The sequence below is a fragment of the Mauremys reevesii genome, linkage group 3, assembly GCF_016161935.1.
Source record: "Mauremys reevesii isolate NIE-2019 linkage group 3, ASM1616193v1, whole genome shotgun sequence".
NCBI lineage: Eukaryota > Metazoa > Chordata > Testudines > Geoemydidae > Mauremys > Mauremys reevesii.
In genome coordinates, this window is record NC_052625.1 from 128,587,110 (window position 1) to 128,612,386 (window position 25,277).

At 43.1% G+C, this 25,277-nt stretch overlaps 1 protein-coding gene and 1 long non-coding RNA gene across 13 annotated transcripts in view; one reads left to right on the forward strand and one right to left on the reverse strand.

Moving 5' to 3' along the window:
* NR2E1 (nuclear receptor subfamily 2 group E member 1) overlaps positions 1–16,675 on the reverse strand; it is a 28,426-nt gene extending 11,751 nt beyond the window's left edge. For 2 of the 8 annotated variants that reach the window (XM_039532822.1, XM_039532817.1), the window contains exons 1-6: positions 15,695–15,909; positions 14,879–15,588; positions 10,082–10,227; positions 6,122–6,209; positions 3,501–3,736; positions 1,184–1,330 (exon numbers count right to left, since the gene is read on the reverse strand). In XM_039532822.1, coding sequence (XP_039388756.1) covers positions 1,184–1,330; positions 3,501–3,736; positions 6,122–6,209; positions 10,082–10,227; positions 14,879–14,939 — 678 coding nt within the window. In that variant the 5' untranslated portion in view covers positions 14,940–15,588; positions 15,695–15,909. Of the gene's footprint in view, positions 1–1,183; positions 1,331–3,500; positions 3,737–6,121; positions 6,210–10,081; positions 10,228–14,878; positions 15,910–16,120; positions 16,239–16,326 lie in introns of those variants that run through there. The other 6 variants (XM_039532824.1, XM_039532821.1, XM_039532819.1 and 3 more) reach the window with 6 other exon arrangements.
* On the forward strand, positions 15,817–24,289 carry LOC120402298. Of its 5 annotated transcripts, none has more exons than XR_005597120.1 (7): positions 15,817–16,185; positions 19,199–19,249; positions 19,776–19,832; positions 22,439–22,699; positions 23,137–23,243; positions 23,405–23,558; positions 23,806–24,289. It is a non-coding gene; the product is annotated as an uncharacterized LOC120402298 (long non-coding RNA). The 5 variants fall into 5 exon arrangements; XR_005597117.1 differs by lacking the exon at positions 15,817–16,185 and adding an exon at positions 16,214–16,463; XR_005597116.1 differs by lacking the exon at positions 19,776–19,832.
* Positions 24,290–25,277: the final 988 nt, after the last annotated feature.

Below are 25,277 nucleotides of genomic sequence, written 5' to 3' on the forward strand. Positions count from 1 at the left end.
TACATAGAGGGAGGTGAATGCGGCCCTACATATCTAACCTCAAAAAAGGGCTCTCAAAATCTGGGACAAGCTCTAGAAAAGGGACCTTTCAGTTTATCTAAGCAAATGTCTTTTTGTGCTATATGTGATAAGTATTTAGGTAGAAAACTCTATTGTCATCCTCAAAATCTTTTTCTGCTCACAATATGCATTTGTTTATGTCCTTACACTAACATACCACAGACTAATACAATTAGTTGTAATATTTAAGATATGACTTTTTCCTTTCTAGTTATTATATTACAAAATTAAATGCACTGATATCAAAATATTAGATACATTTTTGTGGTTGGGGCTTTGTGTAGTTTTTTCCTTATTATTGTCTGATTACTTTTCAGAATGAAGGCATTAGATTAAAGAGATCAAATCCTCATCAACAATCAAGTCATTACGAAATTGCTTTAGTTACTTTGGTTCACTCTCAAATCACTTGAGGCAAAGGCAAGTTGTCACAGAGGAAAACAAGACAAATTAAGGAGGATTTTAATTAGCAGGGAAAAAAAGAGTAGGCTGAATTTTGCTCTGAGTCAGATCAGTGTAAATGTGGAATAACTTCACTGAAGTCAGTGTGATACAGAGAACCATTTGGCCAGTGTACACTAGTAAGATTAAATGGTAAAAATGTTTACTGAGAGTGCACTTTTCATCCAGAGAGTTCAAAGCACTTCACAAAGGAGAATAAATACCAGTATACTCAGTTTGCAATTGGAGAAACTGAGGCACACAGATTAAATGACTTGCAAAAGTTCAGACAGAATGTCAAGGGAAGATCCAGGAATAGATCTTGGAGGTGAATTTTTAGCCCCATTTAAGTCAGTGGGAGCTTTACCATTGACTTCAGTGGGGTCAGGATTTCATCCCTGGTCTCCTGACTTCCAGCCCGGTGCTCTGCAACATGCTGCCTCTTGTAATATTTGTCTTATAGCAACATCTATTTCCTATCTGAGTTTCACTATAAAATATCCATTTCAGACTGATGAAAATTGCTGTTAAAACAATATATTATTTTAGAGATGGGCCAGATCAAAAACTACGGGGGCCAATTCCTTTGGGGGGTGAAAAATCTGATCTAGATCTGAATTTTGTGGACCATATTTAATATTGTTGTGAGGCTAAGGACAATTACTCATTGTATAAGTCTTACCTGATCTTGTAATGACAGAGTGGAAAAGGCTGGAACGCTCTTGGCCCATTTGATGCTCATAAAGAGAAGCCTGGCGGCAGATTCACAAACAGATTCAGTGGCCACTTCATAGAGGTACATAGGTGTACCATTGACTTCATGGGGATACTAATATAAAAAGTAAAACAAGGAATAATAATAAAAAGTGACTGAGATATCTGTAGAGTTTAAGGTCGGAAGGAACCACCAGATCATCTTTTCTGACCTCTTGTTTATCCCAGGCCACCACCCATGCACTAAACCCAGCAACTAACATGAGACCAAAATATCACAGCCTCCAGAAGACTAGACTATTATGTGCCATGGGCAGAGAATAGGAGGGACTGAGATGCAGCAGTGCCTGAAGCCCCTGCAGTGGTGGGGAAATGATTAAGTGAGATATTCCCAGATAATCCTGGCAAGTGACCCACATGCACATGTTGCAGAGGAAGGTAACCCGCCCCTCCCAAGATCACTGCCAGTCTAACCTTCTCAATTTATAAAAATTCCTTCCTAACCCAGCATATGGTGACCCATTAGACCCTGAGCATGTGAGCAAGAACTAGTCAGTCAAGAACCTGAGAGAGAGAATGCTCTTTGCCACCTCTGAGTCCTGATCCACCCCAGTCAATGTCCCATCTCCAGCCATAAGCATCTCTGATACTTCAGAGGAAGGGAGATAAAAACAAAAAATAAAATAAACTACAAAACTAACCCACCTAAACAAACAACAGTATACATTGGGGCAAGGGAGAGGGAGAATCCTCTGCAGGTGGCTGGCTGAAACCCTGAAACATGAGCTTTCAGGGACATAAACAAAAACCAGGAGTGAGACCGTTGGCTGCTAAGCCCTGCCCTCTTTATTCTTCACCTCAGATATGCCTGCACTTCACTAGTCATTCCTGTATATAGATAACTGAAGCAATCCCAGCCTGCACCCACTGAAATTAATAGCAAAACTTCTGTTGGCTTCTGTGGGCCCTTTATAAAGCAGGTTATTTGCTTTGCTATCCATGGGGATGAATGGGATCATATAAGCATAAGATCATAGTATGGCAGACATAAATTCTAACAATAGAAGAAACCTATTAAAAATGTAGATTGATTCCCGGTCCCTGTCTCATTACTTTATTCAGCGTTCTCTGTTTTCTAGAGCAGATATATATATATATATATATTTTTGAATCAATATTTTATATTGTTACCCTTAATTCACACCCAGATTCAGCAGTCTATTCCTATTCCTTAAAGCACATAAGCACATGCTTAGCCTTAGTCAGATGCTTAAGTCCCATTGAGTTCAATTGGATTTAAACATGTGCTTAAGTGGTTTGCAGAAAGCACAGAGTAAAATGCATTTTCTTTCTAAATAATTTCTGGTTTAATATTTTTGAATTTACATTTACAAAAATAGAAATATGATTTTTACAAGCAAGTGGGTTTCACCAAGCAATAGACCAGGTTGATTTACAACAATTTTTCTGTAATTTGTTACTCTAAATACAAATGTGCTTATGAATATTTTGGAGAGGAGAGCATGAAAATATTTGAGTTATCAATTTAAATAACTCATAGATAAGCCTCATCCTCCAAGTTTATGACAGCAATTTCCTATGCTGCTTATTAAATGTCAAAGTCCAGAAATAAAAAGATACATTACTAGATATTTGGATAGGCTGCAATAATTTGCTCAGTACATTACAGTGCATTATGGGCTCAATCATTATGGAGCTGGGCCTTTTATTGTCCAGAAAGTCAATGATTCTCCAATCTTGGGTTATTTTAATAATACTGTGTCCATGACTGAAACATGTAGGTTGGCGGGTAGTCTGCAGGTGGCAGTGTCTATGAACTCTTCCACTGTAAGTAGGTCTTTCCAGGGAATGCATATGTATACATATACTATAACAGCTCTCAAATGGGGTGTGCTTCTGTCTAAAGTGGTTTGGTGTGTATTTATCTCCATATAGCGGAATGATTTTAACTTACAGACAATCATTCTTTTACTCGCCACCAAAATAGTTTTTGAAGTATTGAGGGGGCCAATCATAAAGTTCTTATTCAAACAAAATTCTCCTTAAAATCAACAGGAGCATTTACACTTCATAGTAGCAGGTCCAGATTTGTATTCTACTATAGAAATGACTGGATCTCACACAAACACACCCTCTGGAGACACTTAACAACCCCAGCTCTAAAACAAGACTTGCCAACCCCGGATTTCAGGTCCTAATATTTTGGCCATAATCTCTGAACACTCTCGCAGTGCCCCGATTAGAACACAGAAAGCAGCTCTGACCTTTGGAGTTGGTTGTGCCAGGCCCACCAACGTCTGCCGCTCGGGGGTCGTCGATACAGCAGCCAGCTCTAGATTGTGGGGTTCCAGCTGCGTGACAGCAGTAAAGAAGGCCGGAGCAGGTAAAGCTGCTGAGGGAAAGTGAGGTGTAGCTCCATTCTCTTCCTTGTGTCCTCTGAAATACAGCGCGACTTGCTTCCTTATTGTGGATGTCCTTGGACCTCTTTCGTGTTGCACAGCTGGGAATAAAGGGCTCATTGAGTGAATACATTACCCAGTTGCGGTCTGATCCCAAAGCCCATTGAAATCAATGGAAAGACTCCCATTAACTGCAAAGGACTTTGGAACAGGGCCTCACTGACTTACTATACTTCATTGCCCTCGGTTATTTAATGGTGCATGCAGAATGAAGTGCCTGATATTGCATACCATATCATTACTTTCAGTGCCTAATATTAGATGGTTGGCCTTAAAATGCAGCATGAACCTCCAGATTTTTTCCCCAAAAACCAATGAAAATAGTTATCTGAAAGTTTGTCTGGATTTCATTTATAGATGTAGTAGCCATCTCTTCAGCATGACAATATTATTCATTTTGTGGCAATAGGCATTTTATAGCCCTGATTTTCTTTTTCTGCGACGTCTAGTTTAGGATTTTTGTGGGGTAGGGTGGTAAGTAGTTATTGGGTCATATTATGTTGAGGCGCAAATCAGTAGGACGCTAAAGTCCTGTTTTATTAGGTCACGATATTCCACAACTTTGATTGTGCTATTCCCCAGGAAGTGTCTGAAATACAGGTTGAGTTTTGTAATCTGGACTCAGCCATGCATTAGCCTTGTCTAAATTTTGTTGCCTGGGGTTTTATGGGATAGCTCTAGTGAATCTGCAAGGAAATATTTGCCTGTCCCATCAGCAATAGGTTTGCCAATTTTGGTTGGATGTATTCCTGGAGGTTTCATCACACAACATAATATTTAATTAAAGATTAATCTTTAATTCCTGGAGACTCCAGGGCCATCTTGGAGGGTTGGCAACCCTAGTCAGCAGTGACAGCACAATACTTTCCAGACTAACTCTGGCAGGCATTAGAACCCGTCCAATAGAAAAAAACAAAAACAAACAAAAACACCAAAAATTAAGCAAGTTTAATTAAGAATTATAATGGGAAATGGTCAAGACTCCATAAGAGTTTCAACCTAATGAATCACTTGGAGTGTTTGCCCGATTAAACTCTGTTGCTGGTCTCCATAGGATCGGAATCGGATTCAAGTTGAGAAGATTTATGCCAATAACTGTGGCAAGTGCATCAGGAAATCTCTCTGTCTCGGCATCTTCAATGTACGGCCACGTGCTAATAAACAAGTGTGAAATCCTGACCCCATCGAGGTTAAGCGAAGCTTTGTCCGGGACTTCCCGGGAGCCAGGATTTCACTTTCCTTGTTTCGGACCGAAATGTGTTAAAAGATGTATTGGGCACTAGAAGACAGTAGACGGTTGCACACGAGTATATTGAATGAATGCCAAGCCAGGCTGACTGCTGGTGAATTATCAATTGAAAAAATCGTCATTGTTTCGGGCTACTGTTTCCTCCACAAAGACGGTTTATGGCTCATCATATTGTTTATTGTATAGGGAAATTTTACAGTTCACAGTTTGCTGACCTGTGCGAGGCCGCGCGGCTTCCAAGTGACGACTTAAATTGAGAGTTTAAGTGATTCTTAATTCTATTATTAATAGTTGCATCGCAGAAAAGCTAAGGTGAAGGGCTAATTTTAACAGCAAGGTTCTTCATTCTCTGAATAAAGCAAGGGATTCCTGTCTCCACTGATGGCAGTGGCAAAACTCCCCTCGCCTTCAATAAGCTGAGGGTTTCACCCACTGCCTACACTTCGTTCAATTGTTATAGAACGGCCGTTATTATTATGAATTGTTATTATTTTATCTGATCGAGACATTAAAACAAGGGACTGGATTGTGTCTAACCTGATCAACGCTTAGGGGTGTGGAATAACTGGGTCATTACTCGGACTTCTATGACATTTCTGTTCCCTGCACAAAAATCCGGCAGCTCCTTACCAAACGTTGGCTCTGGACACTATGGGTCAAATCCATCCCTGGCATAGTTCCGCTAACTCGAATGGATCCACGCCAAGGGCTGGATTTGGCTGAAATACATTAATTGGTGGTTTCATTGCACTTGTTTCACTGTGTTAGTTGCTTTTGTCATCAACGCAAACAATTTGCCCGGCACTGGCTTTGGGTCTATTTGTACATAGCTGAATAACAGACGTTCCGATGGGAAGGAATCGGCTCCGAATTGGGTGCATGGGCGGGGTGGGGGCAGGAGGGCTAAAGGCAGTGGCGGTGTTGTTTTGGGTCAGCCGGGAAGGGTCGGTGCTGGGGCTGAGCGTTAATTGCTCGTTGGCAGGAAGGGGTCATTGAGCTGAGCCAGGCACGGTGGAAGGGAAGGGAGAATTTTGCCGATAGGTGGAGGGCAGCTGGGAGGAAATACTACGGGCCGTGGGTTCCAGGCGCTTGCATTACGATGCGTTTTTTTCATACATGCGATGCATGGTTCATACTACTCAGCCAAAAGGAGAAGGGTAAAAGGATGTGCAAATACCGTCTTTGTTCATGTTGACTTCCAAGCATTTCTTCAGTCGACACGCCCTGCATTGGTTCCTGTGTGTCTTATCCACGGGGCAACCTCCCTAAAACAGAGAAACTCCTTTCGTTAAGAAATGGGCTTGCATAAGGCATGGGGTGGGAAACTGACAAGCGAACGGCGGGGCAGCTGAGTGATCACAGCATTAGGGAGTACTCCTCCCCCCCCCGCCCCAGCACGTGGCTTCTGCCCTTTCTGCTTGTGGTCTGCCTAGGAAGGATTTGTGAACGGAGGGTTGTATGGTGCCAACGATTTTCCAAGCGGAACAGCAGCTCGAAAGCAGTGGGAGAGTTCTGCTTTTAACCCGATGCCACCATATGGTCTGTGTATTTACACTGCGTAACCTTCCCTGGGTCACCTGTGTGCACGGTCCTTACTCGGGCGAAACTCCCAGCGACGCCAGATAGGAGTTTGGCCTGAGCAAGCAGCTCAGACTTGGCCCCTTGGTCAGCGCAGTCTGTAGCTGGAGAGGACAGCTAGGAGGTAGAATCGTTTGGGTTTGCAGGATCTCTTCGCTTCAGAAAGGAGTTTCTTCTACAGAAACAGACAAATGAAGGGGGAGACTATACATGTACCGAAGCGTCCCTGTGAGAAACGGAAGAAAGGGCTCGTTTGGCGGGTGTGAGTCCATGCTCTTGGAATCCGATCTAGTCACAGAGGGGTTCCTTCCTGGGGAGACTATATCGAGGGTTATACTGGTGTGTATGTAGGATGTAACGAGGTGTAAGGGGCCAAATCCTCTTGGCCTCGTTCCTGGAGGCAGCCCGGGTGAAATCAATAAAGCAGAATCTGGTCTCAGTCACATAGAGGGGAAAACCGGAGTCACTCTACAGTGACTCCAAATGAAGTTACCAAGCATTTCCACCGGTGTAAGTAAGATTAGAATCTGGCCCAATGGGGCTACTGGAGTGAGTAAGACGAACAGGATTTGGCCCCTAACGAATGAGTGGCCAGGTGGTTACGGACAAATCTGTTTCAGCACCTGAGACAGCTCCCCACCCCCAGAGGCTCCAGCTGCGCCCCGGAATAACAGAGCTCCGCAGGCGCCCCTGTCCGAAGAGGAGGAGTATAGACTTAGAGACAGCACAGTCCCAGAAAGTCGCGTGCAGCCCTCGGCTCAGTAAGCCAGAAATATTCAGCCACAAAGTCAAACTTCAGCCGCTACTGGGGTAGCGGACATGGAGACCTCAAGAAGATGGGCCAAGATAGGGGTGGGTGGATTTTGTAAATAAATGTAAATGCTGGTGACAGATCTCAGAATTCTAAAAAAAGGTCCTGAACCAGACACACTGTGCGTGCCTGTGTGCGTGTGTGTCTTTATACTCTAGCATCGGCTACATTCATTTAGCCCCGGAGCCTCAGATAACTTGACTTATGCAAGCAAAGGCTAATGGTCATTTTTTCAGTCTGCCCCTTATCCTTTGGTACTAACTCCAGACTCCATGTGTGATTATACTGCCATACCCTCACGCCCCCGGTGCTCTGTGAGACATGACAATGAAGGAAACCCCCTTCTCAGAGAGGTGGGGACCTGGTATAAATCGTTGTGTTAATTGTTCTAAAACAACTTGGCTGTAACTCTGCAGTTCTGACTTGCGGTGTGAGCTGGAAACCAGTTCGCACCTGCCGAGACCCTGTAGAATTTACATTCCTCGTCGGTCAATGGAAACTCGCCTTTCACAGAAGTCAGATTGCAAAGCGAAACTTATTCCGGACTCTTATGGGGGTCTCCAGCTCTCACTGCAGTAGGGTGCGAAATACCTGCAGACTTCAGTTACTAGGTTCGGGCCCGGTAGACATTCTCTCTTCTCTAGCTCTTCAAAGTGCACTCAAACAAAAAAAGCTTCCCACCTAAAACACCTTCCGACACTATCCACTGAACAGAAGCAGAGGACACCTAAGGCAATATCGATATGAGTAAAGATGATTGGTAGCTGCTTCGGAAAAATCGATTTACTCTCTCTGCACGGTTCAATTGTGTAGCAGTAGAAAGCTGATGCTGTCGGACCAATTTACTTCAATATTCTCTTTGCCATCCGCCTTTTGACTTGACAGCCTTTCCTCTTTTTACGGTTACATATTAGCCGATCTTTAAATGTGTGAGGGTGAGTGGAGGTGCCACAAGTTACACAGCCCCCTTGTGGATGCACTATCTAGTTGTATGTTGATCCACACTGCTGTCCTTCCTCGGGCATAGTTCACAGTGAAATCAGTGGGAATTCGCCTGAGACAGGACTGCAGGATCGTGTTTGTAAACACACACAGCAGACAAGGAGCACAGTGTAAAGTGAAAATTATTTTCCGCAGTGAGTGAACGGTTCAAATACTCCGGAAAGGGGAAACCTGGATTCATTTTTCTAGCGCTAATCCTTCAAGTATGATAGTAAATGCCGTCAGATTATTTTCCACCACTCATTCTATTTACCACACAGGCAATTAACCCTCTACTTGAATCTACTAGTTGCCTTTGTTATCATATATTTGCAGCGTTGCTGTAGCCTTTTGGTCTGGTGGGTGAGGTCATATCTTTTATTGGGCCAACTTCTGTTGGTGAAAAAGACAAGCTTTGGAGCTGCACTGTTCTGAAGAAGAGCTCTGCGGAGCTTGAAAGCGTGTCTCTTTCACTAACAGAAGTCGGTCCAGTAAAATATATTACTTCACTGACCTTGTATCTTTTATTTATTAGATAGTTGGTGGGAGCTGGGATTTTTACTGTCCTAAGTTTCATAGTGACCTGGAAAAGAAACTTTAGCGAGAGAAGCTTGTTCAAAAAGTTTGTACAAACGTCTTTTCTAGTGAGATGGGCGGGCGGAGGGGAGGGGAAGTTTTGTTTTCAAGAAATCTTCCCTGTAACTATGGTATTGGCTTGGCTTGAACTCATCAGCTCCTCCATTCACCCCCTCCCTCTCCATAACTGCGCTTTTATTTTAATGAAGGGGGGCTAGCGGTAGGGGAGACAGAAATCAAAAGCTGGGGGGTTGATTGTTCTCCGACTTGGTTATGTTTTAATAGCAAAGGTTATGTCAGAACATTGTCTTAAAATATTTGCGAGTCTCTGCCCTCTTTTCTGCTTCAATAAGCTCGGTAGGAGTACGCAGAGTGGGTCTGAGGACAAACAGAACCTGTAGCAAGAGAAGGCCACACCAATTTATGTCACTGTCGTTAAAGTAAATTGGTTTATCGTTTGAATCTATTTGGTCTCTGTGCTGCTGAACGGAGTAGTTATGTACCTAGACACTTCCACATATGCGCACAACGGGAGAGTAATCTCAACACGTGGAGATTGGGGCATTGGCCCTGGAAAACTGCCCAACCTAATGCTAATATACATTGTGTTAATTGACACATAACAATTTACTCTAATTTTGAACTCCTCTTGCTTTGAGAGGAAATATCTGACGTGTGGAATCAGACTCTCGGTCCATGAAATCCGTTATCCTACCTCAATCCAATACCTAATGCTTCAGAGACCGTTCGGTGGCCAGTATATCTGGCGAAACTCCTCCACAATGCAGTGGATGGGGAAGGCATTTCTTCCTGACCACCGCATGTCCTGAAGCATGAGATTTGATTTTTGATTTGCTGTTTAAATCCCCCCAGGAAGCTGACTCCTATTCCATTATAATACCTGTCCGGAAGAAGCTTGCATTAAACGTTCTGTTAAAATGTGAATATCCTTAAAATGTTTAGCAAACGTCCCGAGCTGCTTAAATCTATTACAGACAAAATCTAGTATCCCCCCCCCTTCCCCCCATTTCCAGAATGTATTAGGCTGGGCCTGGGATGGCATCCAGTTGGCAGGAAGCATATTAGATTTTGATCCATATTTCGGCATGACAGAGGGGAAGTCTGGAGCCACAGTACAATAAATAACTATTTGGAAGTAGAAGGGGAATGAGCCGGTGCTGTCACTAGTACCTGATTTCCAGATTTGCAGACGTACGTCCTGTTCCTCCTGATGCTCCGTTTGAAAAATCCTGAGCATCCATCGCAAGCGTAAACCCCATAGTGCTTGCCGGAGCTGCGGTCCCCACACACTTTACAAGGGATGTCTAATATACGACCTGAAAAAGCGGAGGCAAAGGGGGAGGGGGGAGAGGGAGAGAGAGAACTAAGCAATCTGACCTCTGAAGGGATTAGCACCAGAGCTGCGATAAAAGCAAATAATGAAGTGATTTTATAGGCAACCTTCTTTTCCTTGAGCAAGTGTCAGTTTTCTACAATGAGAATTATTCATGCACCGCTACATTTATTTGAATCTTCTATAATCGCCAAGACCCATTTTTGCAACGAAACATTACAGCAGCAGCAATAGCAAAAACCTTCCTGCTAGGAGAGAAAAGTTTTTGCTGGATCTGTAGTGTTCTTCAAACAGGGAGAAAGCTACGTTCTGTGGGTTGGGAGTGGAGAAAACCAACTCGCAAAAATAGCTTCCAGTTGGGTTTGTTCCCGCCATTAACTTGGATGTGTTTCCCATTACCCTAAAATGTAAGCAAAACTTTCTGCATTAACTGTGGGAAAGTGCAGTTTATGTACTGCCAAACATATTTGAAATGCTTGGTTTGTTTCTATCATCTAATCTATCTATCTATCTGTCTGAATTATGTTTACTTTTCAGCGACTTTTACTGTAATTGCAAATGCACTGAGTCTCATGAAATTTATAGAGCTTATTAAACCCCATTTCAATGAACGCACCACAAAACCCCGACCAGCTCTTTTCTTTTCTTTTTGTTAGCATCCGTTCAAAGTCTCCTTCCTGCCCCGCACCCCCGAAGTAACTCAAGCTAAAGGTGCAGCTCTCTCACAAAACCTGGGTATGAAAAACCTGGCCGATTTGGTTTATAGCTATTTGCTTTGCTTTGAATTAGCTCAGTAAGAGTGTCTTAAGAGTGGTGGGGGGTTTGGGGTGGAAGAGGGATGGGGGAGGGGGTTGGGAGCTGGATTCAGAGAAGTTTCTTCTGCTCCCTAGAGAATTTAGGAGCCCGGGATGCTTTCAGACATGTTTATCCGGAGGCTCTGAAACAATGCCTCCTGGCAGACAATAGGGACATTAGATAAAGTGTTAACTTAATGATTTTCCCCATTGAAACTCGTTTGACTGCCTCCAATCAGCACAAGCTGCCAGCTTCTCCCCTAAATGAAACTCGACAGCTGCTATATACAACACGGCTAGAGGAATGGGGATTAGGTTAGGGACTGGGGAAGGGAGGGGGCTGAGGAGGGAGGGTAGAGGGGTTAAAGAATAGAAAACTTTTACGCAATTAATAACAAGTTCGGCTAGGAAAGCCACCCCCCCGCACCTCTCCCCCTAAAGCCTGTAACGTAAATTGTGGCTCTGGATCTGCAGGTAGGAGGAGGGTTTGGGGACAAGGAATGATTTCTGGAATTGTGTAATTACAAGCCCTCCTTGCCACCTGCCTATTGGGTCACCAGTGACCCGTCAAAAAGAGTAGCATGGGAATTCGGATATCACACAATGCCAACAGGGGCGAGCACTCGACTCCCCCCATCGCCTTCAGCTTCAGCATCCACTGATAGACTTTTACACTCTCTCTCTCTCTCACACACACACACACTGAAGAAAAGACAGTGAAATTATACATGCATCTGTGCCATCTCCTTGTATGTAATGTCACCGCCAAACTAAATGCAGAGTTCACAGGCACTTTGGAGTTTGATTTTAGCTATGCAAATCCCAGACTTTCTTCCCCCTTGGCTGGAGCTTGCAGATAAATCGTCGCTTCCCGCTCCAAATAAACCTGAACTTTGTTTTCAATCACAGCAAGGCAGTGAACCAGTGAAATTAAGGAGTGCGGTTATTCTCTTTTTTTTTAAATAAATAATTCTTATCGGTAGCAGTATATGTATAACATTAGAGAGGGACTTTTATTTAGTATGAAAGGTAGTTTTACTACGGTGCGGTTTCTATTTTGTATTTTATGTCACCAGATCTAGAGAAGATAAAATAATATTTTAACTCCTCTAGACCTAGAGCTAATAAAATAATGCTAGATTCAGCATTTGCCGCTGTAAATTATAAAAAGAGGCGTGTGGTGATGCAAATTGCAGCCAGATGTATAGTAATTCATGTAAAATATAATTCTATCCGTCGATCTCCCCACCCTCCATTCAAGACCTAACTAAACTTTCTTCTTCTCCCAATCCCAACTGTGTCCGTCTCATCTGATCACTTTTGCAATTATTCTGACTCTTCTTCGACTAAGCAACATCTTTAGTGAGTGTGAGACCCTCAGACTATTGTAGACGTGGCTGTTGTTATGAGAAAATTCTTAGGCAGAACAAATATGAAAGAAAGAAAAAAAATAGCGAGCGAGAGAGAAATGTTAACCTGCCACGGGGTCATGAGATAACTGATTCCCCCTGTTTAAAAGAGCTCCCATTTGACGAAGCAGAGCTTGGTCTCAGAAGTCCAGCGTTAAGAAAATTGAATTTTGTTGATCTGGGAAACCGTTTTTTAACATCCCTCGACAGGGGGTCCTTTGCAGCTTTTTGTGTGTCATAATTGCTTAAAGATATATGGCAGCTTCGATTACTGTAATTACCATCAGAGGCTGTTGAAAGAAGTTAGTCTGGGTTTGAGGGACTGCGGGATGGGGTCTTGTTGCCACCCAGGCAGAGATCACGTTTGACATAACTATACACTCACTGGAGGGGGAGTGGAGCAAGAGCCACACTGCAAACTCAGGCCAAGAAGAAAAGCCACCGCAAAAAAACAAAACAAAACAAAAAACCCCAAAACAAACCTCGTGCCTGCAGCTCCCCGGGCTATTCTGTCACCACGGTCTGAGCCTGCCTCAGGTCTTCCGCCGCAGACCGTAGTCCTTTAGTGGCTCCAGCCGGCGCCAACACCCATCCCTTCGGGGACAGTTTGCAGATTTCTCTTTAGCTCTCTCACTATCTCTCCCGAGCTCTCTAAATTCTAACTTGTCCCTTGGATAAAATCTTATAAATTAGACCAACTGGAAAAAAGGGCCAAGGAGCCGCGTGGACGCCTGTCAAACCTTTAACCACATCAGTTACAATATTATGGTTGGTTTCCTGAAACCATGGGATGCCCCCCCCCGGTTCCTTCTTTACCAACAACCACCATCGTGTGCGTATATAGAACAAGCCATCCGTTCCCCATGCACTGGTCCCGCGCTTCACGAAGCGAATCAAGGCCACAGAAATAGCCCTAGATTGTAATTAAAATGTCGTTTGCTTCCCTGCTCCCCAAAACGGAAAGAGGAAACAGAACATCTGGCCCGATTTTGGGAAAGGAGCTGGTGGGGAGGGGTGCAGCTGTGAACAAATCTATTTCAAACAGCAATCGGTGCCGCCAGCTCTCGCGGGAGGAAAACTCCGTAAGTAATAAGCTTCATTTGAATGGGCTCCAGGGAATATCGGAGCCAGAAGTCAAAGCGCTATTGATTTCACGGTGTCAGAAACGAGAAAAGTAATGTGAAAAGCACAGAACGCTGGGGCAGCCGGTCCAGAACTAAGCTTCTAGATGCGTTGGGTTTTCCCTCCCCCAAAATGTTTTCTGTCCCTTCAAACATATTTAGGGACACGGGGCTTTTTTCCTGCACCCCTCCCCCCGCTTTATTTTATCCTTATATTTAAACAAATATGCCAGGAAACTATTTAATTTGCTGCTTTCGCTCCCTCATCCTTTGCTACCCAGTTCCCCATGGATGTGGACTTCAGCGGGAGTTTTGGGTGCGCCAGAAATGCAAGATCAAGTCCTTACATCTTCATTTTTTTTTGGCTCGGCTTTTGTTAGTGACAAATCAAGTTCCTTAGGGAGAAAAAAATGCCTTAATTTATCCGTAGGAAAATACTTAACGCAACTCCCTGTACATAGAAATCAACTTCACCCGCTCGCTTTTCCAAAAGAAAACCCCCAAATTCAAGACAGTATTAATGGAAGTAACAACGGCAAAACTCCGAACAAGAATAGCCAGGCAGCTAGCAAAAACAGCGGCTTCTCCCTGGATGGATTCAAACCTCCAAGGGACAAAGGAGAATTAGGGGGCAAAATAATAGACGCTAGAGGCAAAGATAAGCATCATGTGTGAGTTCGATGTACATGCAGGAGTGTGAAGGTAGCAGTTATGTACTTATTGTCACAAACTCACGTGTACACCCACTTTTCAGACTCCTGTTTAAATTTCACCACACCACCATGATCCTGCTCTACACAGTGCTATTAAATAGCAAGGCATATACATGTCCAGTCAGTCACTTGTCACACATTAAATTGGATTGCGTATTTTTTTCTTTTGTTACTGACTTCATCCACATTATAAACTCCGAAAGTGCCAGTTGGGATTAGACCGATTGAGCCGCTCTTCGCAAGAGCGGTTAGTCATACTTTACATTCCCCAGTTATGAGGTACACGGATTTAGGATTAAGGGAAATGTGACTTTTAAGTTGTTTCTGCTTTCCTCTTTGCAGGATTATTTGGTATGACTGGAAATGGTGTGCAAAGTATTGCATTTAAATCCTCTTTCAACAGAGTTGCTTATGCGATTCGGTGTAATTTAATGATCTGAGTTTTAAACCCCCTTTTTAAAATAAAAATATTGTCCTGCAGAAAAAGGTTGAGCGAATCCCATGAGAGAAGCAGCACGTTTCAGCTCTTTAATGCTGTTTTAAAACCAAACACCCCCCCACCCACAAAATCACGCAGCCCTCCACACAAATGCTCACCTCCAGGTGGAATATAACTAACTCGCTGCACGTATAACTGCATGTCAGACATGCTCGACATCAAAAGTGGAGCAAGATTTCATGAGAGAGCTGCACGATCAAAACAAGCTGTTGGAAATGACAAACCCAGCATTTTGCGAGAACTTGTCCCAATCTCCCCAAATCCCATCTGGGGCCTGACTGTGTATTAACTGCCGCTACAGATGGAAATAGAACATGCTTTTGCAAAACACCCAGGCTGGGCCAGTTCTTCTAAAGGCAGTTAGCAATCTGCACCACATATTACCCACTTGTTGATCCTGCCGGCTTGCTCATGCTTGAATCCCTTTGGAAATCGCTAACTCTGGCTAAAGTCTTGCTGCTTTGGGGAGATCTCTATTCTCCCCTTTCTTGGTTTTCTCTCTCAGTGACAGGTGTTTCCCAAGCAGTCAGAAGTCCTTGCCCGTTGGGAATCGACACATCCTCGCGTCTCTTCCCAGCTCTGGCAGCTTCTTGGGAAGGTTTCTTGAGACAGAGACAAGTTTGCTGCGGTTTGTTGGTCCTGCAAGAAAATCCTTCCCGGAGCCGAGGAGAACCCAAACGGTTTAGACGGGGGCTCGCTATTACTGTCCCAGAAGAAAAATAATACCAGCAGCAATGAAAGGAGAAGGTAGGATGTGTGAGCTGGATTCTGTGCTGAGTGCCTTAGTGCAGCTAGGAGAGATCAGAGCCTGGAAAATAATAAGGGTGGGGGGGGGAGAAGCGTCAGAGGAGGCAGTCTCTGGCTCTCTCAAAGTGAATGGCACAAAAAGGGAAAGGTTTCCAGAAGTTCATTACACTGGATGACTTTGTGCTTTGAGCTCCAGGCTGAAGCCCCTGTAATATCCCCCGAGAAGCTCTGACAGGCAGCAGTAGGGAGGGGAATAAGACGCCCCTCGCCCACGTAGCTTCCCCTTGCCTCTCCCCCCACAACTCCTCGAGGGCTGTGACGTCAGCCTTGCGCTGGGCAGGGAGTGGGTTAAATGCTAATGATATTAATGAACTCCCGAGCGGCTTCCATAGAAAACGCAGGCGCTTGCCAAGCTGATTTTCCCTTTGGTGTGTGTGCGTATTGTGCCTCTCCTGTAATACAAGCGGGTTTTTACAAGTGAGATCGGGCTTTTCTCAAAATCCCCTTTCCCCTTATTGCCCCCGCCCAGTGGCTGGAGTGTGAAGTGTGTGTTCAGGTGAGGGGGCTTGCGTTGATGACAGAGGTGTGATCACCTTCTGAATATACAGGTGTCAATTGAAGGCCCGTCCCTGGGGATAAAACTTGGCTCTAACACCAGGTAAGCGGACGATCCTTTGCCAGCTATACACTGGGCCTTATGTATGGGCAAGAGCTAGGCCCGAGAAGGAGGAGTGAGTTGGTGGCGAGGGTGGAGGCCCAGCTGTTTTTAAAGCAGAGAACCTGTCCATCCCGCACCTACCAAGGCCGAGGGCGGGGCTGGCTGCAGGAATCCTTCTCAGGCCTCTCCTGATCTGTTACGAGATTAATACCGGTTTAAATCAAAATCGGAGGCTTTCGCAGCTGTTTGTTGCGCAAGATCTTGTTAACCTCTGCCAGGTGTGTGGTTTTGTTTGGAGGTTTAGTTAATTCCTTCTCCTGGGCTATCCTTCATCCCTATCGGCGCTGGGAAATTTAAAGGGCTCCTAACATTGTTTTACTTGCTTGTAGGGGGATGTTCTTAGCCCTGGGCGCCACAGATCTGGCTGTGTATCAGCAGTCGGCAAATTCAATTAAATCTGCGACAGTTCCCTAACGACAGAACGAGAGGGGTCGCTGGCTGTATCAAATTGGTCATGGCGTATTTATTCCCCGGGCTTTGGAGCAAATCCCTTGCTTGAAAGGAGGAAGTTTTGTTTGTGATCAATCCCTTAAGTGATTCAGGTTACTTCATTTCTGCCGGTTCTAGTGGCAGGAATGCAAACCCGAGGTCATTACCCCACCGGTGGGTATCTATATTACACCAAACACGTGACAACGCCTTTCTGTGCAGATCCGTCTAGGGAAACCCACGAGAAACGGGTAGAAAGGAACCAGCACCAGAGAACTGCTGGCATTGTCACACGTGCAGAAGAGTCACTAAACCTGCTGTTCTGGGGATCACAGCCCGATTTTACATGTGGGGTTGAGTGGGCAGTCTGAAAAGCACAAGCTAAAGTCCCAGATTGCAGCATGATCAAACCTACTTTTGTTAAAGTGTCAATAGTTTGCATTTGACTTGGGACCACAGCTTTATTATTGTGAAACCGAGTCAGATTAGCAAGGAGGCGGGGGAGGAAGACACACAAACCCGCACCAACCCTGGATAAGGAACCTAGAAAGGCACCTAGATTTAGTGTAGAAGAAAGGAGGAAGCTAAGAAAGGTTAGGTTTAAACTCTGTTGCCTTGGTTTGCAACTATATATTGATTCAAATTGTGACTTAAAAGCCCTTCCTTCTGTGTCTGAAAACTGTTGATCAAGGTCAAAACAGATACGCCACAGCGGCAAATGGGCATAAGAATCCGCCGGAAAAGTTGGGAGGACGGTGTGTGTTTAGGCATGGGAATCCGCTCAGAAATCCTTTTGATTTTAGGTTTGATGTGCGGTAGGATCCAAGACCAGATTCTGAAATCGCCGAGCACCCTTGAAATCTATGCAATGTTACTGAGCAGCACACTGTTTTCTCGTTCATTTTCCTTTCCCTGGTTTTCTTACCGTTATTGATATTTCATTTGTTGATAGCAGACTATCTTCAGAATGTGATAGCTGAATAAATCGTCCCAAAGCCTAATCGAGGTATTCTGTTTCCATGCCTGACATGGGACACACACCCCATTGTATTTTCTCCCTTCACGTCTAGCAATAATTATTCCCCAGTTTTGCATACTGAAATCATAGTCATCACTTTCTGCTCTCTATTTTTGTGCTTGATATGTCAATAACAGGGAGACGCATCCAGCAGCGATAAACCAAAAATGACACTGTACTATTTAGAGACACCCAAATGGGAATGTTAAGTGAATTAAATCATATGGGGAACGTAGTAGGAGAGACTCAAAGCAACAAATAGATCGATCAAGTCATTTAGAGCAAGACTTTCATTCCAACCGCACATAGTTATTAATTCCATGCAGTAGGCGTTTCAACCACTCGTGTTGTGCCTAAATAGCCTAAACATATAGGGCCCCAGTTCTACCCACATTTGACCCCCGGTTGGGGTTACCTGAGTGCAAGCCAGGGTAGAATGTAGTTCAAGGTAGATAGAGGATCTAGGAGTTACAGGCTGGAACATAAAAGGTTGGGGTAGCTGCAGATGTCAGATACAAATGAAGTGAAATAGCTCAAAACTCTTCCTCCCTCAGACATCAATAGCAGAGGGCATCAGCACTATACTGGTCTATTATGAGCAGGACATAAGCACTCCTGCCTTTCTAGTTAAGCACATTAAAGCAGGATTTTCACTTTACTGATTGTGCGTGTTCCTTAGAATGCAACCCAAGGCATTTTAGGCAGACTTACATTGTTTGTTTAAACTGGAAACATTGACACTATGGGCAAAGGCCTTTGCCTAGTTTTGCCTATCCAAAACCATGCATACTCAGACATTTACATTTTTGGAATGGGGTTTCTTACAGTTTATGTTACCCTGCTTGGCAGGTACAATAAAATCAACTTTTTCATCTTCGCCAAGTTCACAGCACCCAGCCTTTTGGGGCTGACGGTGTCTTGATCATTGTGTTGTGATCATGAGATCACAAATTTCAGGCAACAAGAACAGAAAAAGTTAAAAAACTTTAAAAAAGTTTTAACCCTTTTAAAAAATATGCACAAGCCATTGTACCTTAGCTGCGGGCGGGTGAGATAGCTCCCTTGATATACCGTAAAGTACTATCACTTCTCAGTGCTTTCAGTCATGGTCACTTGAAATTCCAATAGCTGATATCAATTAAATAATTTAACTCTTCTGTTGTTTCTCTGAGGACTCTTTATTATTTCTCTTATACATTTCAGGGTAGTGCTCAGAAAGATTTAGGATGTGATTCTGCTGGCTTTGAAGGTAAAGGCCAAACTCCAATTATTTCAGCCAGAGCAGGATTGGATAGTTATCCTCATAGAAGTCCCTGGGTGAGATTTCTCTGTTTACCTCCAGAGTTGGTTTGACTGCACCAACAGGAGGTAAAGACTCTTGTCCAAGATTGCAGACAATAGTGTGAATTTTTGACTGAGATGGGAATGGATTAAAGCACTTAAATCTTTAACCCTTAAAACACTAATATATTTCATCCTTCTTCTTTAACTGGATATTTTATTTAGGAGGAAGATAAACAAAACTGACCACAGCGAGATTACTTCACAACCCTCTAGGTAGGAATATTCAACAAATAGTCTACATTCCTTCCTATATATGATAGTGCTGAAGTTACCTGTGGCAGATGTGTCACTACTATAGAAAACAGCTGCACTCACTAGAGCAAGTTTATGGCTGTAACTGCGTATGTGAAAATGTATAAATTCAATTTGATTACATTGCTCTATTAGCAGAGAACTTGTATACTTTATCTAAGATTTAAAAAATTGTGTGTGTAATCTCTTGATCTAAAATAATGTAACCTAATGAGTAACAGTTCTTTTAAACCACAAGAAGAATGTGCCGAAATTCTAGTTATTCATGCAGGCAGAATTGTGCATCCTTGGACACTTACACTAAAATTGTGAGCAATCACAGAAGAAAGACTTGCTAATTAAAGAATCTGGAAATCTTATTGAATCAAGCAATTTTCTGTAACATATGACATTCCTTTTCCCCATCTATGGTCAGAGTTATTAATACATTGAATGATATTTTAATAGCAAACCACTCTTTTGATAAGTAAGTTCTGTACATTTTCAGATCACATCCCATAATTCTTGGAGGGGGTGGGGAACTCAAGAAGAAATTTGAAGAAAAGTTGAGTATCAGATAAAATTGTCATTCTTGTGGATGCTCATGTCACTGCTTGAATCTATTCCTCTTGTGCAATTATTATATAGTATATTATTTGGCACAAAAAGCTGTTGTAGGAGGGGCCAATTTTGTAAACTTTTGGGTCAAGTCCCATTGAAATGAATAGGACTGGGAATGGGTGACAGGGGATGGATCACTTGATGATTATCTGTTCTGTTCATTCCCTCTGGGGCACCTGGCATTGGCCACTGTCAGAAGACAGGATACTGGGCTAGCTGGACCTTTGGTCTGACCCAGTATGGCCATTCTTATGTTGTGAGAAAAGATCTGCAGTAATGGGTGTTATTAATGGGTAATAATGAACTATATGTATATGTATCATATTGTTGTCCCTGCTTGGGGAATATAAAGAAGTAGCTATTATAGTATGAAATTGGGGTTAAACTTTTCGTTAAGATTTGTATTGGCCTTCAGCATAACATAGTTCTTATAAAAGTGATTTCTAACTCTGCTGAGCTATAACAGGGCTCTCTGTTATTTGTCAGCAATATTCTTTCCTCTGATGGTGTCTAAGAGCAACTCATGTTAAAACCAAATGCCCTCCTCCAGCCCTCTTGACCTTATTCTTATTAGCTATTAACTTGAAATGAGTCTTAAACACCTGGAGTGAAAAAAGTTCCATTGCTGCAGAGAGGAGTATGGAGGAAAGAGGTTCAGGGTACAACAGGTACTTTTTCTACTTTTCCTTTCCATTGAGGAAGGGCATGATTAGGCCATGGGAATCTGCCTTCCTGGATGGCTGTGTTTGTGTATGGTGGACTTGACTAGAAAGTTGGGCTCTAATTTCTCTTTCTGGGGCAGATAGGCAGGATCAGGCACACATAACCTATCCCTTTTCCTTTTTATGGAGGTGATGAGGAAAAAGACTGAGCCATTTTCTGCATTGGGGGAAACCCAGAACTTCTTTAACAGTGGATTAGCCCATGGGAAGCCACACCCAATTCACTACTTCCTTGGGGGTATCAGATGGAAAGGGCTACCCCACATCTCCCAGAGGACTGAGATCTGTGCATGCGGGGAAAGTGGCTTATAAAGGGGAGCTGGTACCTAGAGGGATTAGAGTAAGGTCTCCAGGATTCCTACGTCCACTCTGAAGGTTGTGGCTGCTTCCACCCACCAGCCCCCCTTCCATTTACACCTCAACCTTAAGTTACTCCACCAACAATCCCCATTCATTTTACTACCTGGGAAAGGAATTTGATCAGTCACTTCTTTCAAAGCATTTTGTGAGAATTTCCCAAAGGATGATGACAAGAAAACCCCAATATAAGTCTGGACCAAAGGAAAAATATGCAGCAACCCTGAAACAACATTCCACACAGTCACTTACTAATTGTAGTAAATGGCTCTTGCAAGGGCTGGTAAAGATTTGAATGGTGACCATTGCAAAAGTGTCACCCTGGACTGAATAAGGAGTTTTGTGAGCAGACTGTTCATTTATATCTTCAGCAATCATGGCAGGCCAAAGTACACATCCTCCAGGACACAGCAGAGTGGTGTTTGTTGTATTGGTAGAGGTTATAACTTCAGCTTCTGCAACTTGGAGGCACATGCTTTCTTTGACATCTTTCCTCATTGTACTCCAGAACTTCTGTAGCTCAGTTCACTTCCCATGTTCTGTACTTGGCTGAATTTGATGTCCCTCTTAGTCTTCAATTTGTGTCCTTTAGTCATATTTTGCTTTAGTTGTGGAGTGGCAACAATGCTTTTCATGAGCCTTATTATAGTTTTAAAGCTTCTTTCTGCTCCCTTCTTTTTGAAAGCCCCTGCCCCATGATGACAGATATTCATTTTGGAGGATTATACTTTGTACGTTCAGCATAATACACTAGCTCTGTAACTCACACTGAACAATAACTATTTTAATCTTCCCAACACTCAGCATAAATTATCTCATCCAATATGGCTGCCACCTAGGGAGGTCAAGGTGTTGCCTAGCAACATGCCTATGTGACCATTTTCAGCCTTCTTGAAGTTCTCCTATGGGTGGGTTACTGAGGAAACTTTGGCTTCTCTTAGGCAATGGCCAGCTTGGAGCCCTGAAGAGCCCCAGTAAGTTGCCAGATGTTTTAAAAAAAAACAAACCCCAAATACTTAGTGCCTTGTGTTGCAGAATTTCTTAAATTATTTTAAAATGCTTGTGCTGTTGTGCAGGGGAAACTTCTTCCTCCTACTTTCCTGCTTTCTATTTTTGCTGGTTTTCTTATCAGTTTTTAGGGTATCTCAAATTTTGTGGCTGAAATCTGAGCCTGGGGGACAGGGCCTTACTCTGGCACTGGACTAGGTACATTATGGAACGTTGGTGGCAAAATGAAGTCCAAGCCTCTCCTGGAGGGAGAGGAGTGCAAGAGATGGCTGGATATCTCATGGAGCAGAGGCTGGAGTGGATTGGATGGATTAGCTATTGGGATGTGAAAGTGTTATTTTATTCCTTTCTATATAGATTCTTATACAGTTCTTATTGCTATAGTATCTGTATGCCTTCCAGTAGTGCATTAAGCAACGTGACTGATATCTGTCATGTGTTTGTTCTCTCATCCTTTCTCCAGGGGGAGAAAGGTGTGCAATGGACTGATCTGTTTTGGAATTTATACGCACGTTGCGGGATGTTTATGTTAGAGGAGGCAAATTCAAAGAGCTGAACATTGCACTTGGAGCAGAAGGATGGACCTCAATTCCTGTGGGAGTTCCTTCTACAATCTTAGGCCAGCTCAAGCCCAAATAGTTAGACAGTACAACAGGATGTGTTTTTCACAGGGAGGATGTATGCCTTGCAGTGGAAGGAGCCATGCTGGAGTGCTCATGCTGGAGTATGTCAGAGATACAGGCATGTGAGGGATGGATACTTATGGGGTGGGATGTTTAATGTGGGAAGAATGGGTGTCTCTGCTGTGTGGCAGTGCACAGGGGAGTAGCACAAAGTGGAGGTGTGTGAGTCTTAATGGGACAAAAGGCCATCAGCAGCCGCCTCACTATGGTCATGCTTTCTCCATTCTTGGTGGGCAGGGAAGCTGGCTATCTGCTGCCTCCCACTAAATATTCTCTCAAGCAGAGCCTGGTAGTGACCATCACTTCCTGTATTCCTTGCTGACCAGTAATCATGCTTCTAGAAAAAATGAAAACAAGTTAAAGTGAACTGTTATTAATGTGAACAGGAATTGCTAGGTCAAATTCTATGATCTGTTCTATGTGGGAAATCAGATTAGATGATCATGACTTAAATAAAACTTGATTTTTTCACATTTAGTTAATCACCCCTGGGGCATGTCCAGAATATCTGACCAAAAGTCTTTTGATGCAAGCCAAGTGTTTTCTTCAGTTGAGGAAAAACAAAAGTTTCTGAATGGAAAAATGGTAAGTGGACATGCTGCTTAAGGTTGACCTATAAATACTATCCCTGCCCACGGAATATGCAACATCTAATCTTGTTTATTATTACATTTGTATAATTGGCACAAAGTTCTTGTTGATACCTCTCTGATTCAATCTGTGGTTGATGACTTTTTTCATTTTAGGGGTTCCAGTGACTATATCTCAATATATTTGGTCGTTCTTTTACTTCACTTGTTTTCAGTGAACACTTTCGCTCTGGTTAGCCATCAAGTAATAAGCTACAAAACACAAGGTTATACATATTTGAGACAATTTCCAGCAGGTGCCAATGATAAGGTATTAAAATTAATCATTCTTTACCGTGCATGCTCAGTTGAATCAATTGATGACTATATTAGATGATCATATAAGTATGATCATTGTATATACTATATGTATATCCTATAAGTGTATGTTTATAGTGAGTGAGGATATATAATATACTGTGCATAAAAGGGGTGGGGGAGTGATATCTAGAAAAAGACTGGCCACACTAACAAAGTTTTCTAGCCATTGAACATTCTCTCATTCTCTTTATTCATAGATGAAGCAGTACAGGCAATTCAGCCCAAATTCACTTGCATCAATGAAAAATCTCCATTAATCCCATATGCCTTTATAAAAGGAAATGGCAGGCTTGGCTTGTATGCCCACATTGTTACCTGACCCCATCAGGACAACGTGAAGCAAAAATCCCTAGTAAAGCTGTTCTAATTTGCATCTTGATTTACTTGTTAGAAGTAAATACAAGTATTTTAGTAATCTAATAGTTACATTGACTTTGGAGAGAATGGGCCTAATTTTGATCTGGCACTGGTACCTAAATCAGGAATAACTCAACTGAAGTCAATGGAGTTACACTGGTGTAAAACTAGTGTGAGATCAGGATCTGGCCCAATGCACTCTGATATGGGAAAAGTTAAAATACTATACTTTTAAACTGTGAAGAAAAGATTACTGACTACAAGTGGTCCATGTGGTTTGCAACCACACTTCAGCTTTCCAAAAATCATTGTACAAATGCATTAAAGCAACAACCATGGTTAAGCCCTGAGTTCTTTTTTTTTGGTGTGGGTGGGGGAGGGGGTTGTGTCAGATATGGCCCTGTTTAATATAGGTTAGCCTAGGATTTTTCTGTCTTGTGGACTGTTTTCACAGAGTTGGCGGCAGAACCATATTAATAATCGGATCTCTTAGGCAATCACAGAATACACAGCATAATGCCAACAGAGAAGGTCCTTCAAAAGGGCCAGATCCTTAGCTGTTGTAAATAGGTGCAGCTCCATTGATTTCAACAGAGCTGTGTCTATTTACAGCAACTGAGGATATGGCCCAAAGTGTCTAGTTAGGGCAGTGAATTTAGAACTCACACAATTAAATATTCCCTTAGGAAGCACAGAGCCAGTGTATGGCATTCTTGGCTGCTTGAACTGATTAAGTCAATTTCTGTGTCTGGATTTTAGAAAGGGTTTTACAATTGCATAAATTGTGTGATCATTAGCAGTGTTTATAGCTACGCCGGCTAAAATACAGGTGATCACTCGCTTCATAGAACACAAATCACATACTTCAGGCTGTAAAGTGATCACCTGCAAGGCCGGGGAGAAAATAGCACCATGTACTGCATTGCAGTATTGGTTGGGTGCTTTATGAGGTCATGCAGGGTTTGCCTTCTTCTGAAGTCTTGGGCACTGCTTCTTTGTATTTGTGGTCTGTTTCAGGGACTCTCAAATTGTGGTTCCTGGAGGACTTGCTGGTGGACTGCAGAGAGTTGACTGATTGCATGCTGCTAACATTCTAGGATTTCACCTGCTAAATTGCTTTGAAAGAAGCTACAGATATATATTAAAGTCTTTCCCAATGTTACAAAAAACTGTGCACATGGAAAAGTAGCTATCGCAGGGATATTTTGTGATTAAAAAATGCAAACGAAGGCACTCTAGGTGATTGGGAATGGGAGGGAAGATGGTGCAGGAGACAGTTTCTTTAGCAAGATGTGGCCCACATGATAAAGGC